Source organism: Peromyscus californicus, unplaced genomic scaffold (assembly GCF_007827085.1).
Source record: "Peromyscus californicus insignis strain IS unplaced genomic scaffold, ASM782708v3 Scaffold_9__1_contigs__length_137607984, whole genome shotgun sequence".
NCBI classification, from domain to species: Eukaryota; Metazoa; Chordata; class Mammalia; order Rodentia; family Cricetidae; genus Peromyscus; species Peromyscus californicus.
In genome coordinates this window covers 72911319-72936141 of record NW_026294617.1, presented here as the reverse complement: position 1 = coordinate 72936141, position 24823 = coordinate 72911319, and the positions used below count along the sequence as shown (strand labels likewise).

Genomic DNA, 24823 nt, shown 5'->3' with positions numbered 1-24823 from the left:
TCAAAGGAAGTCAGGGCAAGATCTCAAATGGGGCAGGAACCTGGAGGCAGGAGCTTGATGCATAAGCCATGGAGGGGTGTTGCTTACTAACTTTCTCTACATGGCTTGCTCAGTCTGTTTTCTTATAGATCCCAGGACCACCAGCCCTGGGATGGCACCACCCACAATGAACTGAGCACTCCCACATCAATCACTAATTAAGAAAATGCCCCCCCAGGCTTGCTTACAGCCTGATCATTATTTCCTCAACTGAGGTTCCCTTCTCTCTTATGACTCTAGCTTCTATCTAGTTGACATACAACTAGCTAGGACATTCTCTTTTGTTAAACAAAATAACTCATGGTGGTGGTGGCACACACCTCTAATCCCAGCATTCAGGATGTTACACCTAACCTGTTATGTGCCATGAAGGAGAGAAACAACACTTACATTCTGTGGAATAATCTTTTTGTGTACTGTGAAGATCTGTCACTGTGATTGGTTTAAAAAAAAAAGCTGACTGGTCAATAGCTGGACAGGATGAAATTAGGTGAGAGAGCCAAACTGAGAATGATGGGAAGAAGGGTGGAGTCAGAAGAGTCACCAGCAGAGACAGAGAGAAGCAAGATGGGTATGCCATACTGAGAAAAGGTACCAAGTCACATGGAAAAGCATAGATAAGAAATATGGGTTAATTTAAATGTAAGTGTTAGCTAGTAACAAGCTTGAGCTATTGGCTGAATATTTATAATTAATATTAAGCCTCAGTGTATTTATTTAGGAGTTGGTGGCTGGACAGGAAACTTCTGGGTACCAAACTTATGGGTACCAAACATTTTAATAATTCACCACATAAGCGGGTCACTGATTGAACAGGACTTTAGGACTTGGGACTTGGGAGCCTTTTTTCTCTGGACAGCCCTGAGCAGGAGCAGAAGTGGGGTTTATAAGCACAAAAATCACAAACGTGTTGCCAAGTTACAGTTACAATTTTTACCAATCATAAGTTAAAGATTAGGGACTTTCTTTGTGTGTTCCATCATTTTCAACTGATTTACAATTCTGCCTTTTAGTCCAGCCAATCAGATTGATTTGTTCCTTCTGTTGTTGGGAACAACCATAATGTTTCTAGAGAACTAAAGATGCATAACAACTATTTCTATGGGTTAAGGAGGAGGTTGATCAGCCATTGGAAGTTCTCAGCTTCCCTAGGGCTTGGGAACCTGAACTTCATTTCACCCTACAGGTAAAATGGAGTCTGAAGTCAAAATGGAAATACTCAAGCCAAGGTGCTTTTGCCTGCTCCCTTCAGGGAAGCAGAGGCAGGTGGATCTCTGAGTTTGAGGCCAGCCTGGTCTTTAGAGTGAGTTCCAATACAACCAGGGCTACACAGAGAAACCCAATCTCAAAAAAATAACAAAAATTTATTCTATTATTCTTAAATTATGGTGTGTGTGTGTGTGTGTGTGCGTGCGCGCGCGTGCGTATGATCTGTGCATGCATGTGAATGCAGGTGCTTACAGAAGCCAGAGGCATCAGATCTCCCTAGACCTAGAGTTATAGGTGGTTGTGAACTGCCTGATATGGATGCTTGAAACTGAGCTCAGGTTCTCTGAAATAACAGTTAATACTCCTAACCATCCAACTTAGTCACTGTTCTACTGCTATGAATCGACACCATGACCACCGAAACTCTTATGAAAGAAAGTTGTGCTACATTTGTTTATGCTGTGGAATATTGGTTTAATGATGCAAAGATGTGCTACATTCTTTTATGTTGTGCTCATTTAACTCTGTGAAGCTGTGTTACTTTGCCTGCCTAAAATACCTGATTGGTCTAATAAAGAACTGGCCAATAGCAAGGCAGGAGAGGGATAGGTGGGGATGCTAGGCAGAGGGAATAAATAGAAGGAAAGAACAAGAAGAGATGGAGCGAGAAAAGGAGGAGAGGAGGATGCCAGGGGCCAGCCACACAGTCACACAGCCAGATATGGAATAAGAAGGAACGAAGCCGGGCAGTGGTGGCACACGCCGGAGGCAGAGCCAGGCAGATCTCTGTGAGTTCAAAGCCAGCCTGGTCTACAGAGCAAGATCCTGGACAGGCTCCAAAACTACACAGAGAAACCCTGTCTTGAAAAACAAACAAACCAAGTTTTTGTTCCCACAACTCAAAGTATCTTTTGTCCAGGTTACTAATACCCTCATGTTGTTAAATAAAGTTGTCATCTTACTTGACCTATTGGCATCATCTGACTGAAATGTTTTATACTTTTTTAGAGTTTATTTATTTAGCTGAGGATCGAACCCAGGGCAAGCCTTTAGCTTGCTCGACAAGCGCTCTACCACTGAGCTAAATCCCCAACCCCGTTCGTTTGTTTTTTTGAGACAAGATTCCTTTATGTAATAGCCCGGGCTGGCCTGGAACTCACTTTGTAGACCAGGCTGGCCTCCAACTCACAGTGATCCACCTGCCTCTGCCTCCCCAGTGCAGGGATTAAAGGCGTGCGCCACCACCGCCGCCGCCGCCGCCTGGCTAGAATTTATTTTTATGTGTATGTGTTAAGGAAGGAGGGAGAGGAGAGAGAGAGAGAGAGAGAGAGAGAGAGAGAGAGAGAGAGAGAGAGAGAGAGAGAGGAGAGAGAGAGAGAGAGAGAGGAGAGAGAGAGAAGAGAGTATTGCGTGCAGGTGTCTAAGGCTAAAAGAGCTTCTTGGATCCCCTGGACCTGGCGTTACAGGTGGGTGTGAGCTGCCCTGTGGGTGCTGGGAACGGAACTCAGGCACTCCTGAAGAGCAGCCAGTGCTCTTCACCGCTGTGCCATCTCTCCAGTCCCAGAATGTTTTCTTCATCAGGCTTTTGAGAGTCTACTTTCTACTGGAGGCTGTTCCATTTCCACACTGCCTTCTTATGTTCTCTTTATTGTTAAGTGTTGAAATACCTTGGGTCAGTTATAGGTCCTTTTCTCTTGTTTTTTTGAAACAGGGTTTCTCTGTGTAACAGCCCTGGCTGTCCTGGAACTCACTCTGTAGACCAGGCTGGCCTCAAACTCACAGAGATCTGCCTGCCTCTGCCTCCCAGTGCTGGGATTAAAGGTGTGCACCACCACCACACCTGGCTGGAAAGACGCCTCTTAACAGTGAGCACTGTATAAAATAGAGACACTGAACGCTAGCATGCATGCTTTCCTCCCTCTGTTTCCTGACTGGATGCCATGTGATGAACTGTGTGTTAAGTTAAATAATAAATGAGCTAAGCTGGGCAGTGGAGGTACACATTGTTGCAGAATATTTGTTTAACTATGCAAAGATGTGTTGCATTTGTTTATGTTGCAGAATATTTGTATAACTACGTAAAGATGTGTTGCAGTTGTTTAATTATGTAAAGATGTTTTGCTGTTTTACCTGGCCTGCCTAAGGCACCTGATTGGTCTAATAAAAATCTGAATGCCCAATAGTGAGGGAGGAGGAATAGCAGGACTTTTGGGTAGGGAGAGTAAGTAGGAGGAGGAATTTAGGCTTGGGAAGAAAGAAAAAGAGATGCCAGGGGCCAGACAGACAGACACAGAGGAACCAGGAAAACAGGACATACAGAATGAAAGGTAAAAAGCCCTGAGGCAAAATGTAGATGAATAGAAACAGGTTAAATTAAGTTAAAAGAGCTAGTGAGATAAGCCTAAGCTAAGGCCGAGCATTCATAATTAATAATAAATCTCCATGTCTGTATTTGGGAGCTGGTAGGTGGCCCCCCAAAAATGCCAACTACAGCACACACCTTTGATCTCAGCACTCAGGAGACAGAGGCAGGCAGATCTCTGTGAGTTTGAGGCCAGCCAGGTCTACAGAGTGAGTTCCAGGACAGCCAGGGCTGTATAGTGAATCCCTGTCTAGAAACAACAAGAACACAAAGAAATGAGCTAAAGTGAGCCCTTCCTCGAGCTGCGTCTGTATTTTATCACAGCAACAAGAAAAGAAGCTAAGACATCTGCCATGAAAGCTCCTCTGCCAGACTCCTAAGTTTAAAATTCAGTCTCACTCAAGTTCTCAGGATGCAGCAGAATACAGCCATAATGGAAACACAATCTAAATAGACTTGTTTTTTTCAGAATCCACATGAGCCAGCTCTCCACAATCCACTCTTCTCCCAGTCTTCTGGCATCCCAATTTCCTGTCAGAATGGCCCATTAAGCTCTGCTTACAGTATTCAAAAGTTCTTCTAGCCCAAAGTTCCAAATTCTTCTACATTTTCTCCAAGAACCAATTCTGTAGCAAACACAACCACATGGCTTTTAGGCCTTTGGGATTATCATGTTGGAGGGATGTACAAGAGTTTGGAACTTTGGGCTAGGAAAGCTGCTAAGAGCTTAGGGAAAGTATTATGGACCATTCTTTTGGGAAGTTGGAAGATAAGAACACAGAGAGTGGATTCCGGGTTCATGAAGTTGCAAAGGAGATTTGGGACTGTCGTGAACGGGGTAGGGGCCATTACTGTGGTGTTTTGGTCAGGAATCTGGCTTTACTCTGCCTGTGTTTGGAGAACCCGAGTGAAGTTGAATGGGGAGATGATGGACTGGCTTGCCTGGCATTGGAGGCTTCAGGACAGGAGTGGGTTCAAGCCGGTGCTGATGAAACGGCTGTGATTGTTAGAGATTGATACTGCTGGGGAGAAGCCTCAGATGCTGCCCTGGGACCCCAGGAAATGTCCTGAAGACAAAAGCCCCATTCATCAGAGACTCCTCAGGATCCAAATTTACTTAAAGGAAGAAAGCCTGGAGCTGCTTAGTGGAAAAGAGCATTTGCTGCTCTTCCAGAGGACCCGAGTTCGGTTCCCAGCACCCATAACCACCTGTAACTCCAACTCTAGGGGATCCAATGCCGCCTTCTGACCCCTGAGGCACCTGCACACAGGTGGCACACACACACACACACACACACACACACACACACACACACACACACACACACACACAAATTAAAATAATTAAAAAAAAAAGCCCAAGGGATTCTCTGCCCCTTGAAAGCAAACGCATAGGAAAAGTGTTTCCCTAAGGTCAGCACACTGCTGATAGTTAAGGACACAGACACGGGAACTGACATCAGAACTTGGTAATGTCACCCACCTTGGTACTGGTTCTGGAGAAATGAAAGATGGGAGATTTAGGGAGACGTGAAGAGCACCTGAGGTGGAGTCACCTTGGAGAGGCCCTTGGGAGGTCATTGTGTGACACCGTGAAGGCGAAACTTCAGATGCAATGGAGACCTCAGGATACTGGAAATGGCCAGGAGTGTGCGAAGCTGGCCGAGGAGGGCAGCAGCTCCGGAGTGGAACAGCCTAGGAGAGGAGCTGTGTTGCTGCAGGTGGCAGAGCTGGAGTGGTGGAGCTACCACGCCCTCTGGAGTCCGGCTGATTACATTGCAAGCTCCAGATGCCTCACTTAGAGCTGCAGCATTTGGCTTTTCCCTGCTGGAGTTAAGACACTTTGGACTTTCTGTTGTTGTGGTTTCAAAACACGGTCTTTCTTTTTTGTTTGTTTGTTTTAGTTTTTTGAGACAGGGTCTCTACATAGTCCTGGCTGTCCTAGAACTCACTATGTAGAGCAGGCCAGCCTTGAACATACAGAGATCTCCCTGGGATTCACCTGGCCTGAGACAAGGCCTTTTTATGTAGCACTGGCTGGCTGGAGCTTGCTATGACCAGATTGGCCTGGTTTCAAACTCACAGAGATCCTCCTGCCTCTGCTTCCTAAGTGCTGGGATTAAAGGCCTGCACTACCTTGCCTGGCCTGAGAGTTTTAACTTTTGTTTATTTGTTTGTTTTCTTTTCGAGACAGGGTTTCTGTGTGTAACAGCCCTGGCTGTCCTAGAACTTGCTCTGTAGACCAGGCTGGCCTCAAATTCACAGAGATCCACCTGCCTCTGCCTCCCCAGTGCTGGGATTAAAGGCGTGTACCAGCACCGCCTGGCATGAGGGATTATCTTTTTTTTTTTTTTTTTTTTTTTTTTTTTTTTTTTTTTTTTTTTTTTTTTTTTTTTTTTTTTTTTTTTTTTTAAGATTTATTTATTTATTATGTATACAGTGTTCTGTCTGCACATATCCCTGCAGGCCAGAAGAGGGCACCAGATCTCATTACAGATGGTTGTGAGCCACCATGTGGTTGCTGGGAATTGAACTCAGGACCTTTGGAAGAGCAAGCAGTGCTCTTAACCTCTAAGCCATCTCTCCAGCCCCCGAGGGATTATCTTAATTACATTGATTAATGTGGGGGGAAGCACCCACTGTGGGTGGTACCATTCCTTGGGCTTAGAGTCCTAGGCTTACTGTACAAGTATATAAGTATATAAAGGTATGAGCAGAACTAGCATATGTGCGTTCACTTATTGCTCTTCTCTTGACTGTGGATATGGTGTGACTAGCTGCTACAAGTCTCTACTGCCTTGATGGACTGTAACCTGGAGTTGTGAGTGAAATAAGCTGTTTCTCCTTTAAGTTCCTCTGCCAGTGTATTTTATCTCGGCAATAGGAAAGGAAACTAAGACACAATCCCAATATAATCATTACAGCTTTGCTAATAGGCCAGCAAGATGACTCAGTAGGGGAAGCCACTTGCTACCAAGATTGACAAATGGAGTTTGATCGTCGGGGTCCACCTGGTGGAAGGAAAGATCTGGCATCCACAGCTGTCTTTTGACCTCCACAACGCGCTATGGCACTTGGACACCTGCATGCACATGGAACACACACATACTCGGGCAAACACACAAACACAAAATAAACAGGGGCTGGAGAAAGGGCTCCATGGTTCAGAGCACTGGCTGCTCTTGCAGAAACCCAGGTTTGGTTCCCAGCACTCCCATGGAGCCTCATATGCACTCCAGCTTCAAGAAAACTGACCCCTGGTTGTAGCACAAATCTTAAAAGTACTTATTAATAAAAATAAACATGGAGCCAGGTATTGGGGTGAATGCTGGAAGATCAGAGAAGCAGAACAAGCCACAGCTTCCTCACCTTGCCAATTCCTCAGCTGATCCTGTTTCCTCAAACTGGAAGCTTCTGAGTCCTCATCCAAATGGATCTCAGCTGAACTGCTACTCAAAAGCCTAAAAGCTTAACCAGCTCTAGTTCCTGGTTTTCACGCCTTATATGCCTTTCTGCTTTCTGACATCACTTCCTGGGATTAAAGGTGTGAGTCACCATGCCTGGCTGTTTCCAGTGTGGCTTTAAACTCAGATCCAGATGGATCTCTGCCTCCCAAGTGATAGGATTAAATGCGTGTGTGCCACCATTTTCTGCACTCTATATCTAGTGGCTGTTCTGTTCTCTGACCTCAGATAAGTTTATTAGGGTGCACAATATTTTGGGGAACACAATATCACCACACCTGGTTTCTGAGGACACCTGCACTTATATGTGCATACCCCAACACAGACACATACAGATAACTAAAAATAATAGGGGGCTTGAGAGTTGGCTCAATGATTAAGAGCACATGTTGCTTTGCAGATTCTATTCCCAGCATCCACATGGCTGTTCACAACTGTCTAACTCCAGTCCCAGGGAGTCTAATTCTCCCTGGACATCTGCAGGCACTGCATACATGTGGTACACATACATACATGAAGGCAAAACACTCTTACACATAAAATAATAAAATAAACAAACCCTATAAAAAAAGAAAAACTACAGTCATAAAAGAAGCAGAACAAAGCCGGGCGGTGGTGGCTCATGCCTTTTATCCCAGCACTCGGGAGACAGAGGCAGACAGGGCTGTGAGTTCGAGGCCAGCCTGGGCTACAGAGTGAGAACTAGGACAGCCAAGGTTCCACAGAGAAACCCTGTCTTGAAAAAAAGAAGCAGAACAAATAAATAAGTTTAATTAGTGGAAACTAGAAAGCATTTGCAACAGAGACCAGGACTAGAATTTCCAGTTGTATTTCTTGGGTTGTAGGGTATTAATCCAAATCATTCTGAACTCTTTTTTTTTTTTTTTTTTTTTTTGGTGGGGGTTGTTTTTTTGTTTTGTTTTGTTTTGTTTTGTTTTGGTGTTAGAGGTTAAAATTGGGGCCTTGGTTATGCCCAGCAAGCATCTGACCACTGAGGCACTCTTGCGGCACTTTTTTATTCTTATTTTTTTGGTTTTTCGGGGTAGCCCTGGCTATCCTGGAACTCTCTTTGTAGGCTTGGCTGCCCTGGAACTCACAAAGATCCGATCCACCTGCCTCTGCTTCCCCAGTGCTGGGATTAAAGACATTCGCCACCCCGCCAGGCGGGTGTTAAGTGTTTATAACAGTTGGATGAACGAAGTGCAATGGCAAACAGGGAGTTAGAATGTGATGACTGGTCCAGCAGTTTTTTTGTTTTCTTTCTTTCTTTCTTGTTTTTGTTTTTCGATTCAGGGTTTCTCTGTGTAGCTTTGCGCCTTTCCTGGAACTCACTCTGTAGCCCAGGCTGGCCTCGAACTCACAGAGATCCGCCTGCCTCTGCCTCCCGAGTGCTGGGATTAAAGGCGTGCGCCACCACCGCCCGGCCTGGTCCGGCAGTTTTTAAAAGGTCATGCTCGAACTGCCATCCACAGTAGTGCGTGCGTGCTTGCGCGGCGCCTGTGTGTGTTTAAGAAAGTCTCATTATGTAGCTCTGTGTAGCCCAGGTTGGCCTGGAAACTGCAGTTCAGATCTGGGTACGATGGTGTACCTTGGAAGGTGAAGGCCGTGGGACCAGGAATTCAGCCTCAGCTCCACAGCACATTTGCAGGCATTCTTTCTCAAATGGCAAAAACCCACATAAAAGAGAAAAGCAGAGGAAGGAGGAAATTACAACCCTACTGTCTCAGACTGCGGAGTGCTAACCCCTGACACCAGGCTCAGCTGTGCAGAGCACTCACAGCTTCTCCAAGCGTCTGTAAGCAGCTGTGGGACTAGGCGCTAACTCCACAGCAAGGTAGCAGGCTTCACCCGATTACCCATCCGTCCACGTCTGCGGCGCCTACAAGTCCCAGAACGCATCGCGGGGCGCGGAGGCGGGGCGGCGTGGAGGCCGAGTTTTGTGATTGGCGACGAGCGCCCGGCCAATCGGAGGCGCTGTTGTTAGCCAGTCCCGGAGCCGGTCCGCAGAGGGAAGGTGGCAAGATGGTGTTGGAGAGCACTATGGTTTGGTGAGGAACTTCGGACCTGGCCCCCGGGGGGCGCGTCCGGGTCGCGGGTGCGCATGGCGCCGAGGCCCTAGGGCCTGGGGTGGGGACGGGGCCGCCGGGCGATATGTGGCCTTGGGGCCCGCGGGAGACAGGCCGGCGACTCCCTGAGTCATCCCGGCCCAGGAACGCAGGCCCCGGAACCCGGTTCCCAGACCGGCCTGCCTTTAGCCTGGTTCTCGGACCCTGCCTTCCGTGCCTCCGGTAAAGGAATTAGGAGCAGAGGCCAACCGCCCCATCCACTCGTCTCCAACTCCGTTGCCTTTTCCTGTACTTTTCCTCACGTAAGCCTTATAACAGCATTTAGGGAAAAGAGTCCTTCATTTCTTTTTTTTTTTTTTTTTTTTTTTTGGTTTTTCGAGACAGGGTTTCTCTGTGTAGCTTTGCGCCTCTCCTGGGACTCACTTGGTAGCCCAGGCTGGCCTCGAACTCACAGAGATCCGCCTGGCTCTGCCTCCCGAGTGCTGGGATTAAAGGCGTGCGCCACCACCGCCCGGCTGAGTCCTTCATTTCTTAATGAGTCGGAAGGAGTTTGGGTGATTTAAGTGGTCGTGATACGCAGGAGTCAAATGAAAAGACAGTGCTGTTCTCCAGTGAATTAACTATCAGTTTCATACTTGGGATGAGTCCCTTATTATGAGTTGAAAAAAGAAGAAATTAAAAAAAAAAAATAAAGCTAAGGACATATGTTTTTTTCAGGGCTACAAAAGGGTTTTGTTTTTGTAGATACTGGGAATTGAATCCAGAGCCTTGTAAATGCTGGGAACATTTGTGCTCCATCAATAAGCCACAGCCACACCCCTTTATTGCTTTTATTATTTGTCATCATTATTTTTTAGATGGAGTTTTGACACCATAGCTCAGGCTGGCTTTGAAGCTTTAGTCGAGAAAATGCATAGGCTGGCCTTGAGCTTGGAATCTTCTGTTTCGACCTCCCAAGTATGTAGGCTTATGAGTCTGAGTCACCGGGCTCATGTTTACCTTTGGAGATTGGCTGGCATTGGCAGCTGAAGTAGAGCATGCTGCCAGACTCGATGGGGAGGTGAGGCAGGGGGTTCCATGAATCAGGACTACCTAGCAAGACTGTCTCAAAACAGCACAACCTGAATGCCCAGCTAACTTGGAATTTCAGGCAAATGATGAGTAGGTTTTAGTATAAAAAGTGATTTTAAGTACAACCCAAATGTTTCTCTTAAAAGTTACTCAATGCAGCTGGAGAGATGGCCTGGTGGATTAGAGCACTTGCTGACCTTGCAGAGGACCTGAGTTCAGTTTCCAGCACCCACATTGTATCCACACAGCTGCCTTCTTGACGGTCCAGAAGACCCAGTGCCTTTGACCTCTGTAGGCACACATACAATTAAAAACAGTACAAATAAATCTTAAAAGTTACTGGTGTTCATGTGAAATTAAAGTGTAATCTCACGCCCTATGTTTTCTAAGTTGTTCGCTTCTAGGAGAGAGCATGTTAAAGCAGAAGGAAGACAGATTTGGAATCCAGAGTCTATTTTCTGGCACTTAACCTTTTGCACATTCTGGGAGAGTTGTAGTTACGTATCTCATAGTACAAGTAGGTAAGATATATGTGATGGCGCTCATAAAGCATAGAGTACTCTAGTGCCGTGGCGTTTGGGGAGTCCTCAGACTTTTTAACAGATGGTTGGTTTAAGGTGGGATGGATCACTGTAGGAAGAAATCACGACTGAAGAGCTTGCATTCTCTTCTGTACCTCGGTGAGGAGATTCTGAGGGTGATGGAGGCAGACCTTTGTACAGACTTGCATTGGTTAAGAATATTGATCTGACCAGGTGTTGTGGTCCACACCTCTAATCATGCACAGGAGAGCCTGAGACAGGACTGTCACGAGGTGAGGCCAGCTTGGAGTACGTAATTACCCCCTCCCCCCAAAAAAGTTTAGATTGGTATGTAAAAGGAAAGATTAGGACCAGAGACTTTGGCTGTCGGTGTGACTGCCCAGGCATGGAATAGTGAGAGCCCTCCTGTTCCACAGATCTTCATTTCTAGGCGTCTGTTTTCTGTAGGGGGCTGTGTTAAAATACATGTGTATTGACGTTAGTCTTAAGTCAGACTCTTTCTTTCTTTTTTTCTTTGTTTCTTTTTGTTGTTGTTGGGTTTTTGTTTTTGAAACAGGGTTTCTCTGTAATAGCCATGGCTGTCTTGGAACTCACTTTGTAGACCAGGGTGACCTCAAACTCACAGAGATCCACCTGCCTCTGCCTCCTGAGTTCCGAGATGAAACGTGTGTGCCCCCAACCCCCCCACACACACTCTTGTTAGTGTTTTTTTTTTTGTTTGTTTTTTTGTTTTGTTTTGTTTTGTTTTTTCGAGACAGGGTTTCTCTGTGTAGCTTTGCGCCTTTCCTGGAACTCACTCTGTAGCCCAGGCTGGCCTCGAACTCAGAGATCTGCCTGGCTCTGCCTCCCGAGTGCTGGGATCAAAGGCGTGCGCCACCACTGCCCAGCGACTCTTGTTAGTTTTTATGCATTGTATCACACTTGGGTAGCAGGCTAGCCTTGAGCTCACTGGAGCTCTGTTTTCGTTGTGTTATCTCAAGCCAGATGTGCTGGTACATACCTGTAATCCCAGCACTTAGGAGGCCGAGTCAGGAACGTCAGTTCAGTGTCATCTTCTGTATAGAAAGGTCCTCCTGTTTCTGAGGGAGACTAAGGTTGAGGGATAGAGGTGTGGAGGGGATGGGGTCGGATCTCAGTATGTTGCCTAGGCTGGCTCCCAAATCCTGGAATCAAGAAAACCTCTTTCTTTGACTTACTGATTAGCTGAGCCTGCAGTCCTGCTCTGTTGCCTGTCCTGTATTTGACAGATGGATTGCTTGATGAACACCAGGACCTTGTTCATGTTAGGCAAGCACCCTGCCACCGAACTGCATCCTAGCTGTGTTCAGTATTAAAATTTTGATGTCATGGAAAGGTTGGGTAATACCCTATGTCCAGTTTTGTTATGATTTTGGGTGTGAAGGAGAGAATTGCATGCTGCTGAGGGAAAGCAGGTCTAAGAAATACAAATAACATTACCCCATTCAGATCAAGCTGGAGATAGGGAAAGCTGGGCTGGCAGTGTGGTGTTTTGTTTTGAGACAGAATCTTTTTTTTTTTTTTTTAAGATTTATTTATTTATTATGTATACAGAAGAGGGCGCCAGATCTCATTACAGATGGTTGTGAGTCACCACGTGGGTGCTGGGAATTGAACTCAGGATCTTTGGAAGAGCAGTCGTTTGGAAGAGCAGTCAGTGCTCTTAACCTCTGAGCCATCTCTCCAGCCCTTGAGACAGAATCTTGATACGTAGCCCTACCTGGAATTCCCTGTAGTCCTCCTGCCTCTGGAATTCTGGGATTAACATTAACAGTGTGGTTTTTCGAGACAGGGTTTCTTTGTGTAGCTTTTTGCCTGTCCTGGATCTCGCTCTGTAGACCAGGCTGGCCTCGAACTCACAGAGATCCGCCTGCCTTTGCCTCTTGAGTGCTGGGATTAAAGGCGTGCGCCCCCACCGCCCGGCTCAACAATGTGGTGTTTAAGGGATGCCTGCATAGGTGGTAAGGTGTCTGCATTTTCCGCCGGGAGCTCCCCTCCTCCCCAGGGGTTGTGAGGACAGGGCGCCTGCTTTGTTGTTGCCTGTCTGTCAGTGTTCTCCCCCTCTCTAAAGCCCCCTCACAGTCTCACCATCTCCCCACTTAGTAGCTGTTCCTCCAAACCCTGCTTACAGCCTCTTGTTTTTACATTTGGACTTGCCACTTGATTTGACCTGTTCAATCTGTGGATTCCTGGGAGGAGAGACCCAATTCCCAATGAAAGAGTGGGCCTTAGAGAAATAAGCACTTTCTTAGAGAAAAAAATTAACCAGGGGCTCGAGTGATGTTCAGTGGTCAAAAGAGCACTGGCTACTCTTACATGGGACAATTCCCAGCATCGACATGTTTCAGACCGTCTGTAACTCCAGTTCCAGGGATCCAACACCCGCTTCTGGCCTCCATAGGCACCAGGCATGCACATGAGTACATACATGCAGACAAAATGGCCATACACATACATACAGTTGTAAAAAAGGAAGTGGAAGTGGCAGAATGAGAACATGAACCTGGGCCTCAGCACTACCTGATGTTCCTGTTTCTGCTTTTTTTCAGTAAATCACCCCCCTTACCTTTTTTGGTTCTATTATCAGATAAATTTTTTTTTTTCAGATAAATTTTTATAAGGTGTAGAAAGTTATCACTGAGCCAGAGTTTGACTTTCGAGTAAAGTATCTTGTTCTGGGCACTGCTCCCTTTTCTTAGCACAAGTAGTGTCACTGGCTAGAACTCTCCTAGACCTCAAGAGTCATCAAGAGTTGGTCCCAGGCCAGGCGGTGGTGGCGCACACCTTTAATCCCAGCACTCGAGAGGCAGAGCCAGGTGGATCTCTGAGTTTGAGGCCAGCCTGGTCTACAGAGTGAGATCCAGGACAGGCACCAAAACTACACAGAGAAACCCTGTCTCAAAAAACGGAAAAAAAAAGAAGAGTTGGTCCCAGGCCAGGGATTTGGCTCAATGGTAGACTGTGTGACTAAGCCCCTTCCCCACCCCACTCCCGCCCCAAAAGGCAGGGAAGCTGGAGTCTATATTTCATAGTGTCTAGATTCTGGGTTTTTTTTTTTTTTTTTTTTTTTTTTTTTTTTTTTTTTTTTGGTGTGTGGGGGGGTCTCATATAGCCCAGGCTGTCCTCAAATTTACAATGTAGTTGAGGCTGGCCATGAACTTCTGATCCTCCTAGCTCCATCTTCAGAGTTCTAGGATTATAGCTGTGTGCTGCCACACCTGACTGGTGAGACAGAGTTCCCGGTGATTCTGTGTTCTAAGCCTGAAAGCCACTGCTGTACCACAGCGTGTCTGGCAGGAGGTGTTGGAGGGACCCCTGTCTGTAGACTGTGTTTCACGGGAATCCTCCACTGTTGTCATCCCCCCCCCCCCCCCCCCCCACTTTCCCCTAACCCGGCAGTGTGGACAACAGTGAGTACATGCGGAACGGAGACTTCCTTCCCACCCGGCTACAGGCCCAGCAGGATGCTGTCAACATCGTATGTCACTCCAAGACCCGGAGCAATCCTGAGAATAACGTGGGCCTCATCACACTGGCCAAGTACGTGGGACCCAGGAGTGGGGCTCTGAAGGTGGGTGGTGCTCCGTGTAGGGTTTGTAGGTGGCTGCCCTGTGTTGATAGCTCAGGCTGCTTTTCCCGTCCTGTGTTTCCTACCTCCTTCCAAAGTCAGCACAGCTTGTTGGGTGGGGAGGGCTTGTTGACTTTTTTCCTCCACACAGTTTTTTGTGTTGCTCTGGCTAACTGCAAACTTGATATGTACCTCAGGCTGACTTACACTCACACAGACTCTCCTACCCCTGCCTCCTGGTTCTGGGACTACAGGCCTGCACCACCATGCTCAGCTGTTAACCTTTTCATGTAAGGGTGACCCCAGGGCCTCCTGGGTGCTAGGCAAGTACGCTGCCACTTAGCTCTAGCCCTAACCTTTCGGGTTTTCTTTATTTCTTTCTTAAGATGTACTTATTTTGTATTTTATATGTATCTATATGCATTTTTCCTGCATCTATGTACGTATGCATGCATGGTACCCACAGAGGTCAGAAAAGGGGTTCACATCCCCTTGTACAGGAGTTACAGCTGGAAAATGAATCTGGGGCCTCTGCAAGAGCAGTAACTGCTTTACTGCTTTTAACCAATGAACTATCTCTTCAGGTTTTTTGTTTTGTTTTTTTTTTTTTTTTTTTTTTTGAGACAGGGTCTTATATAGCCTTGGCTGGCATCAGACTTAGAGATCTGCTGCCTCTGCCAACCCCATGCAGATTAAAGGCGTGCACCATCTTGTCCTTCAGGAGACCCTATCTTTTTTTTTTTTTTTTTTTTTTTTTGTGCATTGGTGTTTGACTTGCATGTATGTCTGTGAGAGGGAGTCCGACCCACTGGAACTTGAGTTATAGACAGTTGTGAGCTGCCATGTGGGTGGGTGCTGGGAATTGAACCCAGGTTCTCTAGAAGAGCAGCTAATGCTCTTAACCGCTGAGCCATCTCCCCAGCCCCCAGGAGACCCTATCTTAAAGATAAAAGTTGTTTTTAAGGCCTCTAAAGAAAACATGAATAACCATGCGGTGGTGGCACACACCTTTAATCCCAGCACTCGGGAGGCAGAGGCAGGAGGATCTCTGTGAGTTCGAGGTCAGCCTAGTCTACAGAGCAAGTTCTAGGACAGCCAGGGCTACACAGAGAAACCCTGTCTCAAAAAATCCAAAAAAAAGAGAAGAATGGGAGTGGTTGGGTGGCGGGTGTGAGGTCTGAACTCACTGCCATGCTTTGCCCGCACCTAGTGACTGTGAAGTGCTGACCACACTCACCCCTGACACTGGCCGCATCCTCTCCAAGCTCCATACCGTCCAACCCAAGGGGAAGATCACCTTCTGCACTGGCATCCGAGTGGCCCATGTGAGTCCTGCTGGCTTCCTGCTGGGAGGATCAGTGACTATTTTTCTTCAGAACTGTAATCTAGAGCTAGATAGAGCAAGATGGCCGAGAGCAGTGGGTCTCAGACTTCCTAACGCTGGACCCTTTCATACAGTTCCTCATGCTGGGCTGACCCCAGCCATAAAATTATTTCACTGCTACTTCATAACTGTGGTTTTACTGCTGTTATGAACTGTAATGTAAACATCTGTGTTTTCCGCTAGTCTTAGGTGACCCCCGTGAAAGGGTCGTTCAACTCCCAACCCATTTCGTGACCCACGGGTTGAGAACCACTGACCTGGAGGAAGCTTACTCAGTATAGAAAGGTCAGGACAGACGAACGTGAGGAACGTAAAGGGAAAGTCTGAGAACTGAGAAGTGGTCTTACACTTTGATCCAGTGAGGCACAGCGGAAAGATGGTAGACTTGAGGTTCTTAGATCCTGTAAGGAGAAGAGAGGGTGACCCAGGGAGGGACTTGGTGCTTCCCGTGCTGACGAGGAATTTGTTTTCCTTCCCAAGCTGGCTCTGAAGCACCGGCAGGGTAAGAACCACAAGATGCGCATCATCGCCTTCGTGGGTAGCCCTGTGGAGGACAACGAGAAGGACGTGAGTCTGCGGCAACCCTCAGGCGGAGCTGGTTACATTGGGCAGGGTCTGAAGACTTAGAGCCGGGCAGAGGGGTTGGGCACGGCATCTGGGGGTGGTGGATGTGTGATTTCAGTGTGGTGTCAGACCTTTGGTAGGCTGCTGGATTTCTGTACGCTTTCTGAGGCAAGTTCAGTCCTCTCCACATAGGGTCAATCTCTTCATTTTTCTCCTGTCTTCCCAGCTGGTGAAACTAGCCAAACGCCTCAAGAAAGAAAAAGTGAATGTTGACATCATCAATTTTGGGGAAGAGGTAAGTCAGGATTGCAGGGTGACGTGGGATCTGATCCACTTGGTTATGAACAGGGCAGCCCCCGCTCCCTCTGGAGACGGTGAGGAGCAGTGAGTGAAGGAGCTGTCTGTCTTGTGCTCTCTGCTCTGCAGGAGGTGAACACAGAGAAGCTGACGGCCTTTGTGAACACACTGAATGGCAAGGACGGAACCGGATCACATCTGGTGACAGTGCCTCCCGGGCCCAGCTTGGCTGATGCCCTCATCAGTTCTCCTATTCTGGCTGGTGAAGGCGGTGCCATGCTGGGTCTTGGTGCCAGTGACTTTGAGTTTGGAGTAGATCCCAGTGCTGATCCTGAGTTGGCCCTAGTAAGCAAATACTGACCCTGGGGTTGGTTCTTCTCTCTACAGATAGCCAGCTGGTGGGACTAGACAGTCCTAAACTCTTCCATGCTCTGGTTTTCGTAGACCCTTTCACTCCCTGTCTCTGAGGTTCTGTCTGCAGGACTCTAGCGCGTTCATTTTCCTAATGAAGCCCAGGCCCCGTCCAGCTTCTTTCCCGTAGCACTTCCCAGCATCATGGCTTCTTCCCCGTTCCCACAAGCTGGAAGGCGCCCTCCTGTGTCCTCCAGGCACATGTCGCCTGCAGCCCCCAGTAGCTGACCTGTCTTGTCTTCACCAGGCCCTTCGTGTCTCTATGGAAGAGCAGCGGCAGCGGCAGGAGGAGGAGGCCCGGCGAGCTGCTGCGGCCTCTGCAGCCGAGGCTGGAATTGCTGCATCTGGGACTGAAGGTGAAAGAGGTGGATTCTGAAGTCCCGGGCCTGAGGGGGGCATTTCCAGCTGGAGTGGGGAAGGCTGGGCTCGGCTTGGGGAGGGGCACGGCCAGCCCTGTGGAATGTCCACTAAGTCTTCCCTGCCCTCTGTCCTTTCCCAGACTCAGACGATGCCCTCCTGAAGATGACCATCAGTCAGCAGGAGTTTGGCCGCGCTGGCCTTCCTGACCTAAGCAGCATGACTGAAGAGGAGCAGATTGCCTACGCCATGCAGATGTCCCTGCAGGGGGCAGGTGAGCCAGGGCTGTGTGGCAGGGCCTTGGCAGAGGTCATGGTGAGGAGATGGCACTGAGCAGATGTGTTTCTCCTTTCCCAGAGTTTGGTCAAGCAGAGTCAGCTGACATCGATGCCAGCTCAGCCATGGATACATCGGAGCCAGTTAAGGTGAGGGCCAGCAGTGACCTCTGATCAGTCAGGTTTGAGATCCCCCGTATTTAGATCCTCAGCCTTTTAGGGCTGGGGCCATTCCTCCCTAGCATTTCACAAACGAGGCCTTTGAGGGACATAGATGTGTGATTTTTTTTTTTTTTTTTTTTTTTTAATCTGTAAACCTTGCCAAGGTAACAGTTAATTGGAGAAGTGTTCCGTTGTCCTGGAATTTTCTAGTGCGAGTGATCTGGATAGTTCTATAGGATTCCTCCCAAGAGGTCTGGGGGAAAGGAGTGTTGAGTGTTGCCCTACAGGAAAGCTTCATGTGGTGGTGTCAGGTTTTATCCTCTGAGCCCAGTTAGCAGAGGTCTCGGGCTTCTGTGCTTCTGGTAATGCTCACACCATGTGTGGGCATTGCTCTCCATCCCTTGTCCCTTCCCTTCCCTTGGTGGTACACCCCACCCCTGCCGTCAGGAGTGGGCAGCATCGTGCTCCTGTCCCAGCACCCCAGCTCACGGTGTCCTTTTTCAGGAGGAGGATGACTACGATGTGATGCAAGACCCAGAGTTCCTTCAGAGTGTCCTGGAGAACCTTCCAGGCGTGGATCCCAACAATGAAGCCATTCGAAATGCAATGGGCTCTCTGGCCTCCCAGGCCACCAAGGATGGCAAGAAGGACAAGAAGGAGGAGGACAAGAAGTGAGACTGGGGCTGGCTAAGTCTGCCAGGGGACTGTACAGACGGGGTTGGATATAGACTTAGATGTGCTAGCTGCAGCCTTTACAACCTGAATAAAGCTTGGCAAATTTTTCCCTTTTGCTTCAAGTAGTGGTAGCATCGCATGTGAGGAGTTGACCTGAAGGAATGTCCTCCATTTCCTGCTCTGCAGATGGCTCCTTCCTCTCCTCTCCATCCCTGACAGGTCCTCAGACTCCTTTCCTTTGTCATTAAGAGAAGCTTTGCTGTGGATCCACTGTTAGGTCCCAGGGCCACTGAGGTGCACAGAGAACAGCACCATGGTCGCAGTCTAGGGACAAGCTGATTTGTAATGAACAGTCTATGTCTGAGAGGTCAAAGAATTATTAGTTATGTATTTATTTATCTTTGAGACAGGGTCTCACTGTAGTCCTGGCTGGTCTGTATTCATTAAGTATACTAAATTGACCTCAAACTCAGAGATCCATCAGCCTCTGCTTCCCAATTGCTGGGATTAAAGGCATGGGCCACCATGCTTGGTTCAAAAGAGAATTATAAGGGGTCTGGCAAATGATTCAGCAGATAAAGGCACTTGCCATGAAAACCTGATAACAATTTTTTTTAAAGTTTTTGTATATGGGCCAGGCGGTGGTGGTGCATCACACCTTTAATCTTGGCAGGTGGATCTCTTGAGTTCGAGGCCAGCTTGGTCTACAGAGTGAGTCCAAGACAACCAGGGCTACACAGAGAAACCCTATCTTAAAAAAAAAAAAAAAAAAAAAAAAAAAAAAAAAAAAAAAAAAAAAAAAAAAAAAAAAAAAAAAAAAAGCTGGGTGGTGGTGGTGCATGCCTTTAATCCCAGCACTCGGGAGGCAGAGGCAGGTGGATCTCTGAGTTCGAGGCCAGCCTGGTCTACAGAGTGAGATCCAGGAAAGGCACAAAGCTATACAGAGAAACCCTGTCTGGAAAACACCAAAAAAAAAAAAAAGTTTTTGTATATGGGCATTTGCCTGCATGTATGTCTGCATCACATTCCTGCCTGGTACCCATGGAGGCCAGAAGATGGTATTGGATCCCCAGAAACTGGAGTTACAGATGGTTGTGAGCTGCTGCTGGTGTTGAGACTCAACCCAGGTCCTCTGGAAGAGCAGCCAATGCTCTTAACTGCTGAGCCATCTCTAACCTCTAATGACAAGAATTTGATCCCCAGAGTCCACAGAAAGCTGTGAGGAGGAGCTGAGACCAGAGTTGTTTTCTCATCTCCATTCAGATGCCATGTACATATGTGCCGCCTCCCCACCAATAAATACAGATGCTATCCAATAAAAGAGAACTATATACCAGGTGTTACAGCAGAGTTGGAAGAAAGATCTAGACTCTGGTGACCTCAGAGCAGGCTCCTGAGGGACCCTTGAGTTCTCTGAAAAAGCCAGTAAGGAAGAGATGGGTGAGTTCAAGCAGGTAGAGACACATTTGAAGATCTGAGCAGTGGCCCAGGACATCAAGGACCAGGAGTCCTTTAGGCCTGACTTCCTATGAAGGCACAAAAAATGGTGTGTCTTCATAGGGTGCCAAATTCTGAGGTAGCTTTTCTGGTAAGTTACGGTATAGAATACAGAACTCATGTAACTCCCTTGAATTTTTTTGTTTTTTCGAGACAAATTTCTCTGTAGTTTTGGAGCCTGTCCTGGATCTCACTCTGTAGACCAGGCTGGCCTCGAACTCACAGAAATCCACCTGGCTCTGCCTTCCGAGTGCTGGGATTAAAGGCGTGCGCCACCACCTCCCGGCTTCCCTTGAATTTTTGAGAGATGGTCTGTGTACCCTAGCCTGGTCTCAAACTAGTGAAGATTCTCCTGCCTCAGCCTCCCTAGTGGGCTGCCACACATGGTTTCTCTGTTTATTGAAAGTGTGATTATTACCTGACAAATAGGAAATACTGAACCTATGTTTGTCATAAAATACAACAAGACAAACACAGGAAACCACTTGGGAGCTGGAATGCTTGACTCCTTGTATGTATAGACAAGTTGCTTTTTACATTTCTGTGGCTCTTGAGATGGTCTAGTCTAGCCCAAGCTGAGCTGTAACTCATTAAGTATACTAAATTGACTTCAAACTCACAGAGATCCATCAGCCTCCCAAGAGCAAGAACTACAGGCCGTGCTCCCATGCTCATTGATTATGTGTGCCTTCTCAACCCAGGAGACAACTTAGCCTGGCTTTGGCACTTGAGTTTGTGGAGGGGGTGTACAAACAAAAACACACATGTGAAGGTTAGAACAGTTTGTAGGAGTCTGTTCCCTTTTTACCTTGTGAGTTCTAGGGATGTATTTAAGTTGTCACAGTAGCAAGTACCTTTGCCTCCTGAGCTATCTTGCTAGCCCTTTTTATTTATTTGTTTTTGTTTTAATAGTTTGTTTTTATGTGTGTGGGTGTTTGGCTGCATGTGTCTACTGCTTGTGTGCTTTGTGTCTATGGAGGCTAGCAGAGGGCACCAGATCCTCTGGGACTGGAGTTACAGACAGTTGTGGGCTACCATGTGGGTGCTGGGAACTGAACCTGGGTCCTCTAGAAGAGCAGTCAGTGCTCTTAACCACTGAGCCATCTTTCCAGCCCAAAGATTTTTTTTTTTTTTTTTTGGTTTTTCGAGACAGGGTTTCTCTGTGTAGCTTTGCGCCTTTCCTGGAACTCGCTTTGGAGACCAGGCTGGCCTCGAACTCACAAAGATCCGCCTGGCTCTGCCTCCCGAGTGCTGGGATTAAAGGCGTGCGCCACCACCGCCCGGCAAGATTTTTATTTTATTTTTTGAGTTGTATGTGTATGAGTGTATTGCCTACATGTAAGTCTGTACCACTTGCCTGCCTGGTGCCCAAGGAGGCCAGAGAAGGCATCACATTCCTAGATCTGGCATTACACATGGTCCATGTGGGTGTTGGGAGCCAAACCCAGGGCCTCTGCAAAAGCAGTAAGTGCTTCTAAACTGTTGAGCCATCTTCCAGCTCCTATCAGCCCTTTTTTTGGAACCAGTTTTATACATGTATATTAATAGCAGCTAGACACCTACTATTAGAATCTCATATACCAGAATGTGTTCAGTTGCTTTGTATGGTCATGTGTGTGCGCATGTTCAGGTTCACACACCCAGGTGTGTTTATGTGGCAACAAAAATGGACACTGGGTATCTTTCTCAATCCCTCTTCACCTTGGTTTTGGTTTTGGTTTTTCAAGACAGGGTTTTTCTGTGTAGTCTTGGCTGTCCTGGATCTCCCTCTATAGATCAGGCTGTCCTGGAACTCACAGAGATCCGCCTGCCTCTGCCTTCCAAGTGCTGGGATTAAAGGCGTGCGCCACCACCACCCAACACCTTATTTTTTGAGATGAGCACATCTCACAGAATCTGACCCTTGCCAGTTTGGACAGACTGGCTGCATAGCAAGCCCCAGAGACCCTCCGTCTCCCTGGTGCTAGGATGACAGGCAGTGTCCTAGCCTGCTTCTACATGGGCGTTAGGGCTCAAACTCGGGTCCTCTTCTTGCATGGCAAGCACTTCACCTTGAGTCCTCTGCTAGAGCAGCTGGTGCTCTTAACTACTGAGTCATGTCTCCAGCCCCCCTTAGTTAGTTTTTGACAGGGTTTTCCTTTGCAACCCTTACACCTGGGAGATGTACAGAATGGGCTGGCCTCCAATTTAAAGAGATACTATTGTCTATGCCTCTAACAATTGCTGGGATTAATTATTTTCTTTCCATATGATAGGAAATGCTTACTAAGGGAAGGCTATAGAAATGGTCTACACTAAGGAAATACAGACTAAGCTGTAAAACCAGCCTCAAGCTCACTGCAAGTTTTGGAATCCTTATCTGTTGTTAGCTTCCTGAAGAATCACAGGAGATGACCTGGAAGGAAACGATCTTACATATTATGTGTGTGTGAATGTATACACTTTCATGGCAGTGGCACAAATGTGGAACTCAGAGAACAGTTTGTGAATATTGGTTCTCTCCTACCGTGTGGGTCCCAGGAAATGAACTCAGGTTGTTGGGCTTGGGAGCAGGTGCCTTTACTAGGCAGAGGCAGGTGATCTCTGAGTTCAAGGCCAACCTGGTCTACAGACAGAGTTCCAGGACAGCCAGGACTACAGAAAAACCACCTTGAAAAAAGAAAACAAAAATTTCATCACCTGGCCCTGCCAAGATGAATTCTCCTAAATTTCATCACTACAGCTGAGTCATTTGGGATTAGGTCTCTGGCCCAGGCTGGCCTTGAACTCATTACCCCTGTTTTAGCCTTCCAAGTGCTGGGATTATGAGCATGAGCAATCTGACTCTTGAAATCCTAGAAGTAATCCTTTATGTGCACCTGGGAGCTATGAGAGAGACATAACCTCCTATCCTGAGAAAACAAATTCAATGTAGGATAAGTAAATGGTTATAATTGGAAACAGTAATCCAGGGTTTATTTTCAAATATATTTCATTAATATGCTAAGAATTTAGTATACCATCACTTCTTCTTCGTGACATCCGAGTGTGGTACACCAGGGGCGTGGTTATGAAGCCGTCTATTGACTGACTGGTTGCCCAGAGCCTTGTGTGTGCCTGGCAAATGCTCTACCACCTGTCTGCATTCCTGGCCTGGGGTCTGCTATTTGAATGGTCATATTGTGGGTTGAGGCTAGGGGAGTGGGCCTTTTATACGACAGTGGCAGACAGTGGCTGGCTGCAGCTCCGGGAAGGTGTGTGATCTGGTGAGGTCTCCAGCCGAGGCAGTGCTGTGGGAGAGGGCTGGCTGCTTGGCAGCACTTTAGCAGACAGTTGGAGCTTCTTTCCTGAAGGGAGATGGGTGTGTATACCGTAGCACACTCCATCAGTGCCTACTCTAGTCCATGCCTGGTACTGGTCCAAGTGTCCTTGGAGAACTGTAAACACAACCTATCAGCGTGAATGAAGAAGTGATTCCCCTGGTGAGTGTGGCCCATGGGGACTGTGGCGCTGAGACTCCGCTTTCATCCCAGAGGAGGAGGAAGGCTTGCTGGCCGAGTCCCTTGCCCCCATGCAGATTGTATCTGGTCTTAGAGACCAAGCTGGGTCTCCACTGCATCAGCAGCCACACTGCTCACTACTGAGAAGTCAGACACTCCCAGTGGAGTTTGGCTTAGCTACTTACGGGTTAAGCACGCCACACCCACTCTCTCTACTTTTTCTTCAAATTTTTTTGAAATTATTTTACAGGTTTAAGTGTTCTGCTTGTGTGTATGCATGTACACCACATACATGGATGCCTGGTTTCCAAAGAAGAAGGGGTGGAATCCCTTGTAGCTGGGTTCACAGGCAGTTGTGAGCCACCTTGTGTGGATGCTGGGAGGGAACCGAACTCAGGTCTGTTGGAAGAGCAGCAGGGCCTTTTAACGCTGAGCCATTTCTCCAGCCCCCAAAACTGGCTTCTTAAGAACTACATTCAAGGCAGGCGGAGATGGCATAGGTCTTTAATCCCAGCATTTGGGAGGCAGAGGCAGGTGATCTCTGAGTTCAAGGCCAACCTGGTCTACAGACAGAGTTCCAGGACAGCCAGGACTACAGAAAAACCACCTTGAAAAAAGAAAACAAAAACAACCAAAACTACATTTGTGTAGGTAGTGGTGATACAGTCTTGAATCTCAGTACTACAGAACCAGAAGCAGGCAGATCTCTGAGCTCAAGGCTAGCCTGGTCTGTGAATTGTGTTCAGGCCAGTCAGGGCTATACAGTGATAACCTGTCTTTTTTTCTTTTGAGACAGGCCTTGAACTTACAGAAATCTGCCTGCCTCTGCCTCCTAAGTGCTGTGTTTAAAAAACGTGCTACCACATTTAGCTAGAGACCCCATCTTTGAGAAAAAAAAAATTCAATCTGGCTTGAGAGATGGCTCAGCAATAGTGTTGTGGGGTATGTACCAGAGAACACTGCTTGGACATGGGTTTAAGCTAATAGAAAGTCATTATTAGCCAGCTGGCGAATACACTAGATGTTTGGGATCCCAGTGTAGCGTCAAACCTTTCTCAGGGTGAGCTTTTAAGCACAAAAACCATACCCTGAGTTGACATACTTCAGTTAACCAGAACAGTTAGCCAGAAGTACAACCTAAAAAACAAGGTTAGTACATTTTCCAGAACTATGGACTTGATGGATGGAAGATGATGCTGTCTACATGCTGAGTTACAGCCTGAATGGTACTTCTACCAGGGAGTCAGTAGTGCTAAGGTCTGGGGCCCTGTTAAAATAGGAACATTTGATATTCTTGCAGGGACCTGAGTTCGGTTCCTAACACCCATATGGTAGTTCACAACCATCCGTAGGCACACGTGGTGTACATAGAGGGTTTCTCGG

General features: G+C 47.4%; 1 protein-coding gene across 4 annotated transcripts; it reads left to right on the top strand.

The window, feature by feature from the left end:
* The first annotated feature begins 9004 nt into the window (after positions 1 to 9004).
* On the top strand, positions 9005 to 18571 carry Psmd4 (proteasome 26S subunit ubiquitin receptor, non-ATPase 4). 4 transcript variants are annotated; one of them, XM_052732274.1, is made up of 10 exons: positions 9005 to 9122; positions 14171 to 14311; positions 15550 to 15664; positions 16204 to 16290; positions 16514 to 16582; positions 16714 to 16929; positions 17243 to 17351; positions 17495 to 17626; positions 17710 to 17777; positions 18294 to 18571. In XM_052732274.1, exons 1-10 carry the CDS (start codon positions 9097 to 9099, stop codon positions 18462 to 18464), a joined length of 1134 nt encoding a protein of 377 aa, XP_052588234.1. In that variant the 5' UTR covers positions 9005 to 9096; the 3' UTR covers positions 18465 to 18571. The 4 variants fall into 4 exon arrangements, with proteins under 4 accessions (XP_052588234.1, XP_052588233.1, XP_052588236.1 ...); XM_052732273.1 differs by having other exon boundaries at positions 17243 to 17360; XM_052732276.1 differs by having other exon boundaries at positions 9071 to 9169; positions 17243 to 17360.
* Positions 18572 to 24823: the final 6252 nt, after the last annotated feature.

Bases quoted from the DNA above. Each gene is read 5' to 3' on its own strand.
- Psmd4 (XM_052732273.1), top strand. From the start codon at position 9,097: ATGGTGTTGGAGAGCACTATGGTTTG. The intron at 16,583-16,713 runs GTAAGTCAGGAT...TCTGCTCTGCAG, and splicing joins TCATCAATTTTGGGGAAGAG to GAGGTGAACACAGAGAAGCT. The intron at 16,930-17,242 runs GTAAGCAAATAC...TGTCTTCACCAG, and splicing joins CTGATCCTGAGTTGGCCCTA to GCCCTTCGTGTCTCTATGGA.